General features: G+C 39.5%; 1 protein-coding gene across 1 annotated transcript in view; it reads right to left on the bottom strand.

Annotated features, from left to right (window-relative positions):
* Positions 1 to 14,597, bottom strand: part of DNAJC6 (DnaJ heat shock protein family (Hsp40) member C6) — a 40,849-nt gene extending 26,252 nt beyond the window's left edge. The window contains exons 1-4 of the mRNA XM_015823567.1: positions 14,369 to 14,597; positions 3,468 to 3,618; positions 835 to 884; positions 565 to 713 (exon numbers count right to left, since the gene is read on the bottom strand). Coding sequence (XP_015679053.1) covers positions 565 to 713; positions 835 to 884; positions 3,468 to 3,618; positions 14,369 to 14,597 — 579 coding nt within the window. The remainder of the gene's footprint in view (positions 1 to 564; positions 714 to 834; positions 885 to 3,467; positions 3,619 to 14,368) is intronic.
* Positions 14,598 to 20,432: the final 5,835 nt, after the last annotated feature.

Here is a 20,432-nt window from a genome sequence, read left to right as displayed (position 1 = left end):
AGAAGCACAAAATGAAAACAGGTCAGAACAATAGTAACAATCAGCTGGATTTGATCAGCATAAAAGAAAACTAGAAAGAGGTCAGGTAGTTTTCAGTTTAGCATATTTTAAGACCCAAGTATGTTCTATAAACCAACTCATCCACATAATGTGATTTGTTTAGGCATGATCCAGCTCATCTGCAGTGATGATTAAACTCCTGACCTTCAAAAGGCAGAAGATAAAAGGCCTGCAGTATGGCTTTACATACATGTAAAACAGAATAAGGTGTTGGCTGTAATGGTTTCACCCACTATTTTGAAACACATGATTGTCCCTATTGTTACCCTTAAGCACAACACGTTATGTGAACGCAGAAATTTCAACTCAGATTTAGCAAGCTGTGGAAAAGATCCTGATGTTGGGAAAGATAGAAGGCAAAAGGATAAGAAGATGACCCAGGTTGAGATGGTTAGATAGTGTCAGCAATGCAATGAACATGAACATTGACATGGCACCAGCTACATCATTATTTTAATATCACAGCTTTACCATGATCCACATCCCTGCCTCAACAAAACTTACCCTATTATGAAACCGTGCAGTACGATAAGACTTTGGTGACAAATTGAAAACTGTGTAATGATCAGGATGCCTTGAATCAAGAAATGTCCGCACATCATCAATATGATTCCTAAATCCCAGTTCGACTCCTTCACCCGGAAATGACATCACTATCAAGAAATGGGGAGGGGGAGAACAAACTTATATTCTGAAGTGAAACCCAAATAAAATGGGCAATGAGAAGTTGGAGGTTGCTGCATTGCTCTATTACTCAAGTAACTGATCACTTACCAATAATTCTTGAGGTAATATAAGAAATATCTAGTTCTCCCTTGGTATAGCTATAAAAGGAAAAAGAAGATAACAAAACAGATTCTGGTTAATGCACACATACACAACTGTCTGATAAAAATATCAAGAATGTATTATTACCTTTCTTTACATTCACTGGATATTTTAGGGGCCAATCACCTCTCCCACACTTATTACAAACATGGAGGCTAAACGCAATAATATTTACCTAATAAATATTATTATTTATTTACCTAATAAAAAATTTCCAATTATAAGGACAAAAAAGAAAAACTAAATAAACTAGAATTCTATATTCATTACAGTGTTCAGCAGCCTATTCCATTCCACTCCAGTCCATTTGCTTCACATTGAAAATCTATGGTAGAAGAACTCATTGTTTCTGTTAAATTCCATGCTTTTCCAGTCAGGTTTCAAGCCAGATTTTAGTAGAACAGCATTGGTCATGCTTGTTGATGATCTATGGCATCCCTCCTTGTGTTCCTTGATCTTTCAAGGGTTTTTGATACAATCTCCAGTGGTATTTTTGTGTACCAGAAGTTGGGAATGGAGGGGGGTCATTTCGTTACAATTGTTCACATCCTTTCTTAGTGGTTTGTTCAGGTCAATATTAGACGAGAGACAAGCGATCATATTTCTTCATTTGTGGGGTATCTCAGAGTTCGGAGTTCCTATTTAAGACTGATATAGGTAACAGTTAGGTAAGGTCACTCATCAGTTCACAGTTCAGTATAAAACAGTATGAGAATGCTCTCAAATGTACATCTCAAAGCCAAATTGTGCAGGTAATGCTGTCAATGTTCTGGCCCATTGTCTAGAAGCTGTCTGCATAGGAAAGGGGAAGAACAGACTTTGGCTCAATCCTAACAAGACTGTGTTGAAGACTTTTGATCTTGGATGAGGTTGCACTTTCCTATTCAAGACTGGTATGTAACTTCAAGGTCCTCCCAGACCGTCAGCTACTGCTCAAAGAGCAGGTGGCAGCTATGGCCAGGAGGGCCTTTGCACAGGTTTATCTTGAGCACCAGTTGTGCCCTTTCCTCACCTGGGAGGCCCATCACCTATGACTGTTGGATTATTGCAATGCACTCTAATGAGGCTGCCCTTTTGAAGATGCCCTCCGAAGGCTGCAGCTGGTTCAAAATGCAGCAGCCAAGCAATAATGGGCACTTATTATGTTCTATGGCTTCCAGGACAATTTGAATTGTTGGTCATAACCAATTCATATCATAATGCCTGGTCATTTGAGACATCACCTGTCTCCAGTTGTTTCTGCCTATCCGTGGTATTCAGGCAGAGCAGGTACATTTTAGGTCACCTCAATTAAAAGCTGTCATCCTGTGGACTAAGAAAGCATGCCTTCTCTATCGCTGCCTCTATCTTATAGAACAGCATCCCCCCACCAAGACAGAAAGCTCTTGTTCTCTATGACTTTCAGAAGTACCTTAAGACCTGGATCTGTTCCCAGGCATTGGTCTGAGAGTGCCTGTGGAGCCCCTGTTGAGTTGTTGTTGTTTTTTTAAAAAAAGTTGAGGTATGCTTCTTTTAGTCAGGGCAGTTCTGTGACTTTAGTTGTGTTTTTTAACTTAATGTATTAGATGTTAAAAGCCATCCAAAATCTTTTTGGAATAGGGTCGCCTTAACAAATCAAATCAAATAAATGAATAAAGAGAGGGAGGGAGAAATTATTCTCCAATCTAGTGATCAATAGAAATGTTGAGGCTACCATATTCTGAGTGTCATGTATATGTAATGGAGAAAATCTATGCACATAGTTGCTAAGAATCGTTACCGACTTGATTGCATATAATCAATCAATCAATGAAGGTAGCAGGTGGCTGTGAGCAAGGAAGAGTTTGTATGATCTCAATCTCCCACTAGAAACAGTAATAGTTGAGAATGTCAATATGGTTCATAGTGCAGCAACAGTGATATTTTCATCCATGACTGTAGGGGTCTTTATGTCCTGACCCAGCATTCATCTAAGTATATATTGTTATGAAAAGTGTCTTGTTTCAAAAGGGTGTCTCCTTGGTTTCATGGGGGGGGGAGGAAACCACTCACCAATAACTCACACTTAGAGCTGTCAGTTCTCGTTCAAGAACCTAATCGCATGGGTCTAACATTCCTGAATTAATTGTGCCATGTATTTCAGTGGATTTAGAATATGACAACTTAATTGCAAAGGAGTACAGAGATGGCCTTGACAAAGGTATGCAAGAGCCACTGAGACATGATGAGAAAATAAATGAAAACTCAGTCCTGGGAAAGGAGAGAACTTGAGAAATAGAGGGACACTGCCATAGCCTCAAGTTCGAAGACCAGTCGCAAATCTACATTTTCAGTGCTTTCATAAGTTTAAACAGTCACTGAACAAGGCGATCAGCTAAGCAAGAACTGTCTGTAATCATGTTACCTAAATTTCAGATTCTGTGTTTCACTTTAGCGAACTGAGTTTAATTATTAAAATGCTTTTCATTTCACTACTCTATTGCTCAATAATCAAATTTCCCGTCCCACAAGCCTTTTAACACCTAATCATTTCTATAAGGCATCTTAACAGTGACCGTGTTGCTTGCTGAACATCTCAGATAGGGTGTATTTCATAGTACCTTGCAACAGATTGCATCACTTTAGTAGAAGTATCTTTTAGAGTGTCTTTCAAGTTATCCTTTAAGTTGCTGAAGAGTCTCCCTGCACCACCTTTCATCATGTCCAATAGTCCTCCCCCATAGGTAGACTCCATGTCAGGAGACGAGGCACCTTGAAAGAAGGAAAAGGAGACTCAATAAACCAAGGACACTGCAAGGAACCAAGAAATTTAACCATTGCAGCAGATTTTAAATCAGTTACAATCATGTATTTATTAGAAAGAGATGAGAAAACAGAGGCACTAGGAGACACCAAGGTAACCCATATTATGGTAAAACAAAACACAACAATATTATTGTCCTGTTAAAACAAGATGTATTAACATTGACTATTTCTTGCTTTTCTTTTCCAGTTAGAGCTGAAAAAGATGAAACTGATCCGAGGCAGAATAAGCAGCAACAGGAAACAGGCACGGCAGGAATAGGTTTAGATAAGAAAATCTGTCAACAGATTGCATACGTTTTACAGGACCTGAGAGAGTTCCCAGATAAATGGATAAACCTGAATCATAACATCCCAAAGGTAGAGATTTCTGTCCACAGAACCACATGTCTCAAGTTACGTTGAATTTTCTTACTTTTTTTGAAACTCTGATATTTTACAGTGGCTTTGAATCACAAGCGAGTATCTTTGCAAATTGTTCCTACAATAAAAAGAAGTCATATCCTTGTTTTGTTATGATTGATTACCCTTTCACCATGGTATATTCCTGAGCACTTTGATGTTAAAATTTAAAAAACCAATAAAATGTGTATTAAAAAAAAGAAGTCATATGGAGTGATCGGGAACTGGGGGAGCTTTTGGGATCCCCTTTGTCATGGTCAGATCAAGCCCTGATTACCACGGATGCCACTCTGCCATCCATTGAAGGAAAGCCAGACCCATTAGATTGATCCAATCAGTGGTGACTGAGGGGAAAGATCCCACCCTCATCCTCTACTGTGTGGGGTGCCAGAGGAGTTGGTGCTTTCTGTGCTCCTATTCAACAATTACATGAGGACACTGGGTGAAGTCATTTGTTGCCGTGGAATGAGGTATCATATGATGATACTCAGTTATAGATTCTGTCCCTGGCAAACTAAATAATACTGCTGATATCCTACCCTGGTGCCTGGAGGCTGTAGGATCCTGAATAGAAAACAAGAGNGGTGCCAGAGGAGTTGGTGCTTTCTGTGCTCCTATTCAACAATTACATGAGGACACTGGGTGAAGTCATTTGTTGCCGTGGAATGAGGTATCATATGATGATACTCAGTTATAGATTCTGTCCCTGGCAAACTAAATAATACTGCTGATATCCTACCCTGGTGCCTGGAGGCTGTAGGATCCTGAATAGAAAACAAGAGGCTTCAACAAGACTGAGTGGCCTTGGGGCCCAACGGTTCTGGAACTACACCATCTTTGCTCTGGATAGGGTTGCACTGTCCCAAACAGACCCTGTGTGCAATCTGGCATTTCTGGATGTACAATTCCTGTTCAAGGAGCAGATGGTAGCAGTGGCTAGAAGGGCCTTTGTACAATTTTGCCTTGTGCAACAGGTGTGCCGATTCCTAGATCAAGGGACTCTACTCACATTCACCTAAGCCCTAGTCACCACCTAGTTGATCTATTGTAATGCAGTCTACATGCATTAGATACTATTTGAAGAGTATCCAGAAGCTTCACTAGTACAGACTGCAACCACATAGAAGAGCACACTGCTGCTCTGCAAGCTGCATTGGTTAATAGTCTGTTTCTGGGTCCAATTCAAGGTGCTGGTTTTATTCTTTAAAGTCCTACATAGTATGAGGCTATATTAATTCTGGGACTGTCTCTTCCTAATTCTATCTGCCCATGCCACTAGATCTAGCAAAGAGGGCATGCTGCCAGTCCCATCGAATAGGGAGCTTCACTTGGTGCAGCAGTTCTCAACCTATGGGTCGCGACCCCATTTGGGGTCGATCGACCATTTCACGGGGGTCGCCAAGCAAGGCTGTCCGCCGGCGGGTGCCTTACCTCCCTTGGGCTGGGCCAGCTGGTGGTCGGCCTGCTCCGTGTCTGCCGCTTGCCAGCTACGCCTCGGCCTGCGCAGGGGGCGGAACCACGCATGTGCGGCACTCCCGGGCAGGGAAAGTCCTCGACTTACGACCGGTTGGGTAATCCTCGACTTACGACCGGTTTAGTCCTCGACTTACAACCGGTTGGGGGGTTGCGGCATTAAAAAGGTTGAGAACCACTGACTTGGTGGATCCCTACTTTATGAAACATTATTCCCCTGAAAGCCAGTCTGACCTTATCCCTTTTAAATATTCAGTAGTCCCCTCAAGATCTAATTATATCATCAGGCCTGGGGACCTCAGGGATAGTTTTTCACCTTTTATAAGTTTAACATTTTTAAACATAATAATATTCGTCAGCATATATGGTTTTTAGCTTTGTTGTACCCCACCCAGTCACTTGTCTGTGAAATGGTGGCCATATGAATATGATGAAATAAATAAATACTAAATAATTATCAGTCTGAAAAATTAAACAGCTGGAAATAACTCTGTCTATCAGGCCATAGACATATACCACATCTGTGGCATCACACATTTCAGCAAATAAATCACTATTTTTTCAGGACATTAAGAAATACCGTCCAGTTGGATTAAGTTAAGAAATGCTGTTCTGAGATATATTTAGACCCCCTTTTTACCTCTATGAATCAAGGATAGCTTACTAGTTGCCCAAATTTGGCAGGATGAACATAAAAACTGAACCACCATTCTACCTTCACTGATGAAAATAATATCATTTCATCTCTTTTAGTCAATTTTTGTTGGAGGAAGATGTCTTTCCAGGACATAGCTTTGAAATGATTTGTATGAAGGAGGATTTTTTTTGTCAAAAGACAAGTAGAAAAGGAGATGAAATCCTCCAAAAACCTCAGAATGAAAGTCTTTATGATAATAATTTTCTTGGCAGGACAAATTTCTCCCCCACTGCTCTACACTACAAATGAATAGGAATATGACTTCATTTAATTGCATGAGGAAAAGTTGCTTGATGCATGCCTCAGTATATCATATTTTAAACACATTATGCAAAGACATAGCTCTCTAGAGAGGTTTATAATGTTGGAAAAGATGAAAGAAGGACAGGGGGATGATCACCAACAAGGTGGATAGATTTGATTACAGCAATGAAGAATATGCCAATTGAAGCCCTAAAGGACCAAGTTGTGGCAGGCTATCCTAAGAAAATCTATGCAGTTGACACCAAATTGATGGGACATAATTATCAATCATTCATGGATTTATACAATATGGAGTTGCAGTTGCCAACTCCAATCCTTAAAACACATTCCTAATATTCATTTTGTTGTTTTTCTGTACAAGAGTCTGCCATTCATTCTGGTGGAACTATAATGTAGAGACTTGCTGCAGCTTTATCCTCATCCAATCTAAAGGAGAAAAAAAATATCCAAATATACAACTGAGTATGCATCTTTGAATTTGGGCATTCATTACAAAAGAGAGCAAAGCTGAAACTCTCACAGCTTTTTCATAAGGAATTTCTTCCAGAGAATTATAATAGCTGCAATGGCAAATTACCATCTAACTTATTTATTCATTTATTTTATATAATTCCTATGCTGTTCCTATTATAAAGCTGTCCATGGGCCACAAAGATAAAAGTGAAGCAGAAAAAACATAGGAGTAAAAGCTATAAAATTATAATAAACAATGTTAATTATATTCTTTGTGATGAATATTGAAGAAGTTTAGAAACAGAAACATTTTATTGTTTCAACTTACTGGAAAGATTATTCAGAGGGGAAAAAATAAGATTAGTGATCATGCTGAATATTTTAATTCTGCATTCCACTAACTTTTTCCTAAAACATTGCTCTTGTTTAACTCTTCTTTATGCTTTCTCAAAATGGACTATTGCATTTTCCTTAATCACATTTTCAAAGTAGCAATTTTGAGAAAAACCTAACATGCTATGTGCTTAAAAGTGCTATGTAAATTGCTATAATGGAAAACACAGTCAAGGGCGATATGAACCTAAATGAGAACGCTGCTATGACCAAAACTATGTGGATGAGCTGGTGATGTTATTCAGCTCCAGAAACAAAGAGGCTTCAGAAATGGACTTTTCAAATTGTCCAAGAGAACAGACAGACAAGACAGTGTCCAAGAGATTGCCTTTTGTTTTCACAAATATGGAGATATCTCTTGGTTTCTTCATAAACAATTACTATGACATAAGAGATTTTAACTTTTAAGAAAAGTTAACGCACCTTGGTGTACCGAAAACTATTTCAGTTAGTCAACATTAGTTCTTCAGTCTAATGTTAGCTAAATATACCAACATCTGATAATTTTAATCTTTAATCTTTTAATTTGATCTTAAGCTATTTTGAGTAACCTTAATATTTCTGGGAAATATTTAAAATGTAAGCAATGCTGAAATTCCACCTGTTTGGTTTAATATGATGAGTTGTTCATAATTCAGAGACTGAGGGTTTGTTTCATAAAAGGAGCCAAGCAAAGCATGCTCCTGTGAGAATTTGCTTGGACATTAAAAGCAGCCACTTCTTCCATGCTTTCTATGTTCACTTTCAAAGATAAGAGTGTTTGGACAACACCCTTCTTCACAGTAGCAATGGTAATATATGACTTCACTTTATAAGACTTATATATGACTTGACTTTAGCCCTCTCTAAGCAGTTTACAGAGTCAGCATCTTGCCTCCAACAATCTGAATCCTCATTTTACCAACCTCAGAAGGATGGAAGGCTGAGTCAACCTTGAGCCAGTGAGAATCGAACTGCTGGCAGTCAGCAAAATTAGCCTGTAATACTGCATTCTAACCACTACGTCACCACGCCTCTCTTATATTCTCTCAATACTAGCTCTTTCCAATTACATGCTTCAAACTAAGACTTTTTCCAGGGCCATTACTTAAAAAAAAAATCCTAGATCACTTCAAAGTATTTAAGCTCACTAAATCCTTACCATGAACAGGTTGTCTTCATAATTCCAAGAATAACAAGGAATGTAAAATCCTCTGTCTAGTTTTTAAAATGTGATTCACAGCAGAGTTCAGAAAATTGTGTGCAAACTAAGAAAGTTGTAAGAACTGAGTTTAGAAGCAGCTTACTTTAGGAGAGTCAAGGTTTTGGGTTTATGATTTAGCTGAAATGCAGTTTAGTAGCAGAACTCCTTGTTCTGAAAAATCCTGATACACTGATCAAACTCAGCTTATCCCAACCTGGTATCCTTCAACTATATTGGATTATAAGTCACCTATTGACGAGCTGTTAGCTGAGAATTGTTACCATATATCTTATACCTGAAAATAAAGCAATTATTATGAAGACACTATATGTCTTCCTGTCCCATAAAAAGGACAAGATAGTAAATATGCAGTGGATCTTATATGCTAGTAAGTTTCTCAATACATTTTGGAATGTAATTCCTCTAATTCCCAAACCTATTTTCCATATTTGCTGGGAAAGGTAGAAGAACAGAGAAGAAGACAATGACTAGTTGCAAGATGGATGGACTCAATTACAGTGGCAATGGGTACATCATGGGAAATCCTAAAAAGTTGGGGGGAAATCATCATGGTGGTGTGTAAAGTGTGCTATATGATGCTAAGAGATGACATCAGTTTCACGGCACACAATCAATTAATGAAATCCAATTAATGAAATCTGAAGAGCACAAATCAGAATAGGTTCATTTAATCCAATGAATTAGGATCTCATCTAATCAGTATACTAAATTGATTTTTCTGAGGAAGAATTCTATAAAGCATTTTGTCAATATGCATTAGAACTGCATCACTGATATCAGTGGAAATATTCAGTTTTCATACCTAAAATGAAATAAGCACTTCAGTATGTAAGAGGATACCTTGCTTATACAACTTAATTATTTCTCCTATGTTGCCTTCAGTTTGCAGAAAACATATTATTAGATATAATAAAAGAGTGATTGGAAATGTGTGCCTTCCTCATAAAATGGAAGATTAATAGTGCATATATTGGGTACTAGTGCTGAAATTGCAGTGCTATAAACTCTATAGAAAAGCTCAGAACAGACATCTCTAAAATGAGAATGGAGCTAAATAAATGAAAATAATTTTAAAAAGTGAAAGAATCCTCATCTGACTTTTCAAATGATAAATCTTACAAATAACAAATACTTGAATGAAGAACAATTTACAAGTCTTAGAAATGCTTCTTAGTCATCATATTTATTAAGTGTCAATGTTACTGGAATCTATAATAGCTTTTACATAAGTCTTGAGAACTGGAAAAGGGTTTTGCTGTTGTTGTTATCATGGACATTAATTTTGGAAACATGGGGATTGAATTCATGCATAATGAATGCAGGAATACCCAAGTGACACAGGCTACCTCTGCTGTACTAGGCTTCTCTTTTTAAATAAAAATTGCTAATTTTCATACCATTAACATATTTTTATTATTCTGCATATTCACTATGACTACTTTTGATTTCTACCAACAATAGAATTCCCATAGGAAACGTTCATGAAGGCAAATACAAAGGCAAATTTTCATTCCCTTGGCATTCCTACACATTGAACAGCTAGAGTAACCAAGGCTGTGCAACTCATGCCTTGAGGCTTACGTGCAGCCCTTGGAAGTGCCCCTACCTACGATTGTTAAAATAGCATATTCTTAGTAGTCTGACATTATGAATGGTTTGATACTTTGGTATAAAGGTAACCCTCAACTTGCAACCACTTGTTTAGTGACCGTTCAAAGTTACAAAGGCCCTGAAAAAAAATAACTTAAGATTGGTTTTTCAACCTTACAACCATGGTCGTGTGATCAAAACCCAGGCGTTTGGCAACTAGCGTGTATTTATGACAGTTGCACCATCCCATGGTCATGTGATCGCCATTGGTAACCTTCCCAGATGGCTTCCGGCAAGCACACTCAATGGGGGGAAGCCAGATTCATTTAATGATTGAATGATTCACTTAACAACGGCAGTGGTACACTTTACAACTGTGGCAAGAAAAGTCATAAAACGGGATGCAACTCACTTAACAACTTCTTAGCAACAGAAAGTTTAGGCTCAATTGTCATTTTAAGTCCAAGACTACCTGTAATTAAAAATTTAAAAAATCTCCAATTCTCCCTCAAACCCATCTCACCAATACATGTGAGGTTGCTCCACCCAATCTGGAACCCTTGCCTCTTCCTAAAATGTTATCCATAGCCACAAAAGATTGCCAACCCTTACAGAGGAATCTTCTTTATCATTATACAGCTGGCCAGAGAGCCTGCTTGGCGTAGTGCAGTGGTGGCGAACCTATGGCACGCGTGCCAGAGGCGGCACTCAGAGCCCTCTCTATGGGCATGTGCGCCATGCCCCAGAGATGGCAACGTCCCTCTTCAAACAGCCGCCCGCTAACTCGCTGAGGTCCCACATGGCCGGATGCATCCCAGCATGGCTGGTTTCCCTCCCCGCCGTCCCATCCCTCCTGGCCTCACATGCTCCCTCCTGGCCTCACATGCTCTCCTTTTCCCGGGCACAACCCACTGCATCGCCTCTTCAGCTGTCAGCTGGCCGTCCAGCTCAGAGGCGGGTTCTCTGAACTGCTGGCGGCGGGCTGCAGAGCCGCAGAGTGCACTGGTCGAGGGGCTGGCAGGCTGTGGCTACTGACGGACACTGTCGGCCCCCATGCGCTTGCTGGCCTCTGTGTGCGGAGGCCGATGGTGTCAGGCAGCAGCTGCCCCGGCCCCTGCCTTGCCTTGCCCTGCGACAATGGCACCCCCGCCCTGCCTTGTCTAGCCTCCTGCCCACCGCCCCACCTGCCAGAGACCCCCTGGCCCCCACAGGCGTCCCTCCCCATGAACAATATAGAGGTGACCATACCCACCTTGGCCACACCCACCCAGTCTGTCATGACCACCACAGCAACGCCCACCCAGTGGGCCATGCCCACCTGGCACCTGGCGATAAATAAATGGGTTTTGGGTTGCAGTTTGGGCACTCGGTCTCTAAAAGATTCGCCATCACTGGCGTAGTGGTTAAAGGAACTGGGCTAGAAACAGGGAGATATGAGGTTTACTCTTGCCTCTTAGCCCTAGGAAGCAGTCAATGGCAAATCACTTCCAAAAACCTGTAAAGGAAACTTCACAGACCTGTCCAGGCAGTCACTAGGAGTCAACACTGACTCAAAGGCATGCACACAGACACAGACACAGACACACACACACACACATAAGTATGTAATGACGAGGATGTGAAAGCTAACATCCAATGGGTATCCTTATTCCTGAAGTTCGAGGGGAGGAAATGATCCAAAAATTGACAAAATAATGTCTTCCAATATTGCCTAAATGACTAAAATTAGAATCTACCCAAAAGTGTAAACTTCTGGGAACACCTCCCCTTGGTAGTTATAAGGGGGGGAAAACCACTCAAAATTACACACGGTTGCAGGTTTTTTTAATTTATAAAATATTTGCAAATGGTTTTAAAATGAAGCTGTTTAACTTTTACAAATTAAAAAAATGGATCAATATTTGAGGATTGTTTGCAGAAAATAATTATCATAGTCCTTTGGTAATCATCTTCTATATCCTTAGGAACCTGCCAACCACCAGATGTTGTGAAACAACAATTCTCCTGGATGTATTGTTAACTCTGATAAGAGTGAAGTCAGCAACTCTGGATTTCCCAAAAAATCAAGATAACAAGATCCAGTAAGAATATTAAAACCCATTAGGTAATTTTTATCCTTTTCATGGAAAGCTTTAACAACAAAAATCATAACAACAAACTGATCATATGAAAATAAACACAGATATATCACTGCCCATGTCCATACAAGTATTTAGTATGTTAATTGCAAAACAGCATTTTGCAATTCAAAATTTCAATCAATATTTTCAATTTGATCTACAAAAATAAGCAAAAATCTATACATTTCAAAGTAAAATTTTGATTTTTAAAAACTTATTTTAATCTTATTCCTTCTTGAAAGTAGCAAATCAATCCAAGATCTGTATTTAGTGGAGTCTGCATAATTTCTGAATTTACGAAGTCTAGTTTGTCACTATTTTTTTAAATCAAACAAATAGGAAGGAAATAAAGAGAAGGTAATACTTAACTGTTAGCAAGCAAAGACACATTTAAATCATGATTAACAGCTGACAGAGTACCCCTTTCCTTTACAATAGTAAATTAAAAGTAACGACTGTATATCACACAGTTATTTCAATATAGATAAAAGTTAATATCAAATCTTTTAAAATGCTATATATGCAACATGAGATTTGGCTTTAGCAACATGAGATTTAGCATTTTCTCAGTTCATTGTGAAATAACCTTATATTTGTTGCCAAAATTTTGAAAAGCAGTACTATTTCTTTCTCACTCAGTTTGAAGTTAATCCAAGAGAAATATGGTTTTATGAAGCAATTCATTCAACTGTAGAGTATTAAAGATTGCACATCCTACTGTTTGAGAATTTGGAAAAAGCCTGAGTATCCCTCTCTCCCTCACACACACACACATACACACACACACACACACACACTCCTAATTACTCAACAAGATTGGACACTATGTCAAAATAACTGAATACTATAAAATTCTCAATCTAACCAGGATAACTTTGAGGTTCAACTCTCCAAGAAGTTTTTTTTTTCCCTTAATGTAACAGCAGCACATCATTTGATGGAAAATGCTTATACATCAAAAAATGTTCTCTAGTCAGGAAAAAGGAAGACTTCATCAGAAATGAAACAGAACTATGAATATATTTCTATAGTGCTAGTTTTGGTGGCATTGAAGAAATCATGTAATTTAAGGAAATGTGCCCATCAACCAATTTGAGAACATAGCAGATAATTGGTCAATAACTAGCAGGTTATTGATGCAATCGATCAGCAATCCAGGATGATCAGAGGTTAGACATCACCGTGAATAGCTTATTACTAGTTCTATAAACCATCCAACTGTCTAAGGAGATTTTACAACAGATAAAATATCTGGCTATACAGCATCTTTTTATGGGTCTAACTATCACCATTTTCCATACCCATAAAGACAGATACGCCTTTTCGTTTTTGCAGTGAGGAAAAAAAGGTGTGTCACTTGATGGATTTTTTTTTTTTTTAAAGTAACATGCTGCTTAGGTTTTAAGCTTCACCCAGTCTATATTCAAAGTAAAAACTGGGGCTGCCAGTTAGCTTTTAAAGGTAACAAAAAAATAAAACTTGCTTTATATTAGCGCTGAGCCTAACAGTTAAATAAATGACCCTCATTCTCAAGATCGTATAAGCAGCATCAGCTTTATATATATAGACATGTAGTTTCCCAGTGCCGACATTCACTTTCTTTCTTTCAATAAATAGCCATCAAACAAAACCCCTTTTAAGCAGAAGATTTACTGCCAAATACCGAGTACTTTTGAAAATATACATTTGCTCCTTTCCAGGGTTTCCCCGAAGAGGTCATTACTAATAGTTTGGCCTCACACCAAGGCACACTAGCAAAAGAGCCCGAAGCAGTCTTCTCTGCATCTCCTCTCTCCCACCCACTTATTCACAAGCACACATGCAGCCCGAGAACAATACACTGATCCTTTGCGCCCCGCCCGTCCTTTTCCCTCTGCACTTAACGGAACAGCGTGACAGAAGGGACGGGTTTCCTTACTAACTGCTCTTAAAAGCTCTGTAAATTTTGAGTAGCAGGCCCTCGCCTTAGAGAGGGCAGACTGTCCTGGCCAGGTCCACCCCTCCACCAACACAGTCCTCGCCCGGATGGTTGGGCCCTAAGTACACCTTCCCCCCCCGCCCCGCCCGCCTCTCTTCCTCGCGCAGAGGCAGTCAACCTGCTACCTGAGCTGTCCATGGTGCTGCAGTCGAGCGGCTGATGCTGATGCTGTCGCGCTGGGCTCCTCGCTGCTGCTACCACCGCGGGGATCACCCCTTGTTTGGCGAGGTTGCCGCTGCCGACGCCGCCGGTTCGCTCCCGGCTGCTGCAGAAGTCACCGTTGCTGTCCACCAGCTGCAAAGATTCATAGCCATCATTGTTGGTCTTTTTCCGGTAGCTCCCGAGGAGACTCATGGGCAAGTCAGACAGAGAGAGTCACCACGGACATAAAGGCGGGAGAATCGCAAACAGCTCACCTTCCCCTAGAGGCGGAAGCAGCCACACACCCAGAGCGGGGCTGCAGCCCCAGCAGGGCCTTACTTGCTGGCTGACTGGGTGTGAGCGCAGGCGGTGGAGGCAGCGACCTCCCCGCCTCTTGTCTCCCGTCCCCGCCTCTGCCTGGCAGCTATTGGAGCAGCCTTGGGAGGCACACCTTGCCTGCTGCTACAGACACTAGTCCGACCCTTTAGTCTCAGAGCCTACTGCTTTCAGGAAGCGATGCCCGGAAGCAATGTAGAAGGCCTCCAGCGTGCCTGCGCACACTCTCTACAGTTTGGCTTCCACACCATCCCGCTCCTTCTAGAGACCTGGAAGGAGCAAGATCAAGCAGCATGCAAAGCGGCACCCCTGCAGATCATCTTCATCCCAGTTCAAGGCATTCGACATTCCAAGACTCAAGAAAGGCAGCAGGCACATGTAGGAAGTGGATAGAATCCATCCCACTCAAAAATCAAAGATCGGAATCAAGCCGGCAATGATTCTTCCCTGTGATACTCTAAGGAAGCATTAATTGGACTTTGAAGAAGCAAGATAGAAAGAGTTGTTTACACTTTTGAATGTTGGTGTTGAAGAAGAATCTTAAAAATAAAACTGGTAGCCAAGAAGACAAGCAAAAGAATTATTGAACAAATCAACCCAGAGTTTTCACTTGAAGTACAAATTATTATACTTTGGAAAAATTATTCAGTGGCTCTCTGATGAAATCTATAATAATGCCACTGGTGAAAGGATGGGGAAGATGAGCAGCAACAAACTGGATGGATTCAGTTATAGCAGCAATGAGCATTTTCATCCACACAATAAATGCTAGAGGTCTATGCAAGAGACTGCTACCTGGAATGCAGGTCCGAACTTTTACTAAGATAGGATACCTTGGGCAACTATAACAACTATATTTTTTATAAGTGAAACTCATTGCAATAAAGTTTGTATATGCTGTCTTTTTATACTAATAATTAGTACATCTTCCAAGGATGGCTTCTGTTTCACTAATTGTAATTGGATTTCTTTAAATTATATCCCTTGGATTTGTATAGATTTATATATCTTATAACTGGTCAGAGTTATTTCAAACTGCAAGACGGGCAGCAAATAAATTTGATAATAATAGTTCTAATTCATCTCTAATCCATTTCCAATCCTGCCCATTCATGCAGTTAGAAATTCTAGGAGTGCATTTAATTAAAATTGATTTTGTTTAGGAAACCTTCAGAGGTGCTTTGTTTTGCTTTTATTGGAATTTACAAATGTAGAAGTCAAGCAAACTGCAGGCACAATTTAAATACCCATAATAAAAATTCACTGTTTCTGCATCAGATTCTAAGAGAGAGAGAAAAGATGTCCCAAAATATTATTGACTGGCATTTTGGACTGAGACATTCTAGACCAGAATGTTTTTCCTATCCTTGCTTGATCTAACCTCCTCAGGTTAACATTTTTAAATAAGGGATGACAATGCGCAACAACCAGATTTCAATATTCAACGGATATGTCTGCAGCTTATGTTCTCATAAACAGGTCTAAAATCTTGTGTAAAACCCTATTCTGACAGATTTCTATAGTATAGACTTCCAGTTGGAGATGTTATGGCAGATCTGTCATTCTGGAGGACAGTCAAAGTAGGACTAGTAGACTAGACTAGATCTCTTAGTGATGTTACTGAATGAACAGAACAGAACAGAATAGAATTGGAAGGCATCTTGGAGGTCTTCTAGTCCAGCCCCCTGCTCAAGCAGGAGAACCTATACTATCTCAGACAGGTGATTATCTAGTCTCCTCTTGAAAATTTCCAGTGATGGAGCGCCCACGATTTCTGAAGGCAAGCTGTTCCACTGGTTGATTGTCCTCACTGTCAGGAAGTTTCTCCTTAATTCCAGGTTGCTTCTCTCTCTGATCAGTTTCCAACCATTGTTTCTTGTCCTTCCCTCTGGTGCTCTGGTAACCAACCTGACCCCCTCTTCCTTGTGGCAGTCCCTCAGATACTGAAATACTGCTATCATGTCTCCCCTATTTCTTCTCTTCTTTAGACTAGCCAAACCTAAGTTCCGCAGCCATTCTTCAGATTGTACTATGAGATGTACAATCTGAATTGAGCTCCCTGAAAATTACAGTCTACAAATCTTCTATTTTAGAATTGTTTATATCACATTATTGACAATTGCAGGCAAGACTTGCTTCTGCCTCTCAGTTGTTAACATAATTATCCAAGATACAGCTTAACAAAATATAACCTGGTAGTTTTGCCTCCAACTTTTAAAAGACTCTCCAGTTGTGCTTCCAAGCTTCCAGCTGTTAACACTCTCAAGTCCAATCCCTTTCCATGTTTCTATCAATATTTTTAGCAACAGAAATAAGTAAAAATTATTAAAAGGGGCATACACTCTTCAAAGTTCAGTTGTTTTAAATGCAGATGGCAGATCCAAACAGAAAAAACTATCTAAGCCTGGGCTTGGTCTCCCTATATTCAACTCTTATACAGGATCTGATATTTTATATATGCTCAGAAGCATCTTTGTATTGTATGATTTTCATACCAACAAAAACATGGTCTTTTAATACACATCTAGAAATAGGTTCTCAGGACATGGTTCACCAAAACTACACATTTGATTTTATCTGTTCAGCAGTAATTACTGTATACTGTATCCTAGAATTAGTCAGGGTTTGTTTTAATTGTTTTGAATATCTTGGGCAAGGAACCGCATGACCGTTTTTAGTGATATTACTGGTTAACAATGGGATGGGTAACTATGGCCCCTTTACAACCTGTGGACTTCAACTCCAGAATTCCTGAGCCAGCATAACTGGGTCCAAAGTTACCAACCCCCTGGGTTAACATCTGTCCCAGTGACACAGAGTGGTACAGACCTAATTAGAGGTCCAAGAAGCTGACTATTTTCATTATTATAAGAACATGAGGCAATTTTGAAATTGTTCAATGGTTGGTGTCTTATCCTTGTAGAACAGACATGTCAAATTTGCGATGTCATGTGACGTCGCGCAACATATCGGAGCTTTTTCCCCATTGCCGGCAATGGGGTGGGTGCGGTTTCCTGGTGACGCATCCGGCCCACAGGCCAGCAGTTTGACACCCGTTGTAGAAAAATGGGTCTTTCATACATATTCTTTTAATCTTACCAAAACTTTCCAAATAGTAACCCACATGTGGACTGCACCAATGTGGAAGAGGCTACTTTCCTATCATGTGAGAGCTACTACTATAGAAAGCATCTGATGTGTATTCCTGAACTATTTAAAAAAACAATCCATATTTCAGACATCCTATGATGAATAGACCCATGAAAATCGGATGGGAGAGAAGCCAACATTTTGGCTATCTAGCAGACTTTCCCTCATTCAAACAGATATAATCTTCTAAAATTCTTTTCTAATGTTATTAATATCCCTTCCAGTTTTAGTGTGCCTTCATTGTTTTGCTAAATCAATATCTTTCTTCTTTTTTATCAATGTGGCAAAGTTAAAATAAAAAAAGAGTAGGATTCCTGAGCCTTTTAGAGTTTTGAGAGAGAAAGAGAGAGGCAGAGTATGATACCCACCAAGTGTAGCTTATCATGAAACTATACCATTTGCAGGTCCCTTTATCTTAACTATTAAAGTAACAGAAGCCCTTTACATCGGACCATTCTGATGTTTAAAATTTGCCAAAGCTACAGTGCAATTTCATTTTGTATATCACACAGCTGGTTCTCCTCTTCATTCAAAAGAATGTAATTTGGTAAAGAATACACCAAGGAAAGCAAGTTGAAAGAGAGGGGAAAAATCAATGAATTCTTAAAGAATTGTTAAATGGAACCATTTTGTTCTACTATTGAATTTTATAGCTCTTTATAAGGATGTACTAATAGCTTAGTTTCATTTTTTAAATTATAGATACAAATTAATTCCGTTCAAACATTTGTCATGAAGCAGCAATTTACAAAAGATTTTGGTGCCAAATTATTTTACCCTTTAAAGATTGCTATATTGATATAATGTGCAGTATCCCAAAATCCAAGCTAACTAAGTTTGGAAAAGGAATTATTTGTTATTATCAAATAAGTAAGAGAAATATGGGCCAAATATGCAGGGGAGGAGGACAACCTATGTCTGAGCTTATGGTGCTTCATCATTATTATGGTATTATGGTGTAACTGTGTCTAACAAGAAAATACAAGATAAGCCAAAAAGACAGAGAGCTGCATAATTTACATAAACATTATCTAAAGGTTTTTCACATTTTATCCACCCATTAGCAAATTATTCTTCTTCACATATTCTGGGAATATGTAATTTATGGATACACTGAGGAAAACGTCTTCAAATGTTCTGTTCTCTTATGGTTAGAAATATTTTCCCTGCCCTTGGTTTTCTTATAACTTTCTTATAAGCCTATTGGAACCTCCTCTGCATTATTCTTCAGCAACACAGGGCTTCCGGATGTGATGAATTATTATTCCATTATCTCCAATCAGTTTGGGGAAGGCTGGTCCATATGTTTACTTGGAGGAAATTGCAATGTGGGATTTTACTTAGGAACATGCCTTTGTAAGATTGAAAACTATTGTGGTTTTGGGTGGAATACTGATTCCTCTGCAATAATTCCTATTGATTTTTTGTTAAAGTGGTGACTGGGTTTTAGTGCCTCTCAATGAGTTTGTAATAGATACAGCATCCCACATAATTGCATCTCCAAGTATAGCACTAAGGCTAAGTTACTTTCCAAGAACATGAATGCATGGCAGAAATGGAATCTAATAAAGGAGAATATCTGTAGGCAGAGGTATTGCTGCTTGGCTCCTGGATGGTTCGTTACCAAAGTACGTAATATCTTCAGCAGGGTTTTGGGTGAAGTGTCTGGTTCATTTATATAAGTCCTGGGTGGTCGGCTGGTCTTGTGACTGGTTGAATCCCAGGACCGATTGAATCACATGACTGGTGAGAATATTTGGAGGGTTGAAATGAGGGGTCCTTGGTGCTCTCTGAGCTTGCTTGTGACTAGCACGGATGATGTTTAGCTAGTTTGGGTAATGAAACCTCTGCAAGAAAACAACCAAGCTCAGACATCGACAAGGATTCACTTTCTCTCAGCCCAATCCAGCTCACAGGGTTGTTCTTCTGGAGAAAATAGGAGGAGGAAGGAGTATTAGGTATGTTCACTGCTTGAGTTATTTATAAAAATAATAAGGGTGGAATTGTAATTTCTTTAACAAAAAGAAAGTGGAAAGAGTACATATAACACTTTTTGAACCATATAATGAAGCCTGATTTCTACTTACACACATACATGCTTCTAGATTCCTCATAGGAACGTGCCATAAAATGGATTGTCTGTGGTCTAGTCTTATAATGCCGCTGCATTTGCTGACGTTTGTCAGACACTCTCAGCCAAGGAATTTAAATCAAGCCTTACACCACCAACTCAGTGAAGTGTGAAAAACAGATCAACAGAGTTATATTCGTACCCAAGACATATTTGTTACAAGACAGATCCATAAAGCAAAAGAACAGGACTATTACTTTGGTTCTTGCTGAAACCTCTCTCATATATCATCAAAGATATCCTGTCCAACCTACATGTGATGCAATTTTCAGCCCAAGCAGAAACCACAAGAGTGTCCACTGCAAGTTGTAAGAACAACAGAGACATTCTGGCAGAAGAGCTGGGGAAAATATGTCAGCCAAGAGATTATACTATAGACCCGTGGTGGCGAACCTATGGCACGGGTGCCAGAGGCGGCACTCAGATCCCTC

This window comes from Protobothrops mucrosquamatus, unplaced genomic scaffold (genome assembly GCF_001527695.2).
Source record: "Protobothrops mucrosquamatus isolate PMUCROS unplaced genomic scaffold, P.Mucros_1.0 scaffold1915, whole genome shotgun sequence".
Classification (NCBI taxonomy): Eukaryota; Metazoa; Chordata; class Lepidosauria; order Squamata; family Viperidae; genus Protobothrops; species Protobothrops mucrosquamatus.
This window is presented reverse-complemented; position numbering and strand designations above follow the sequence as displayed.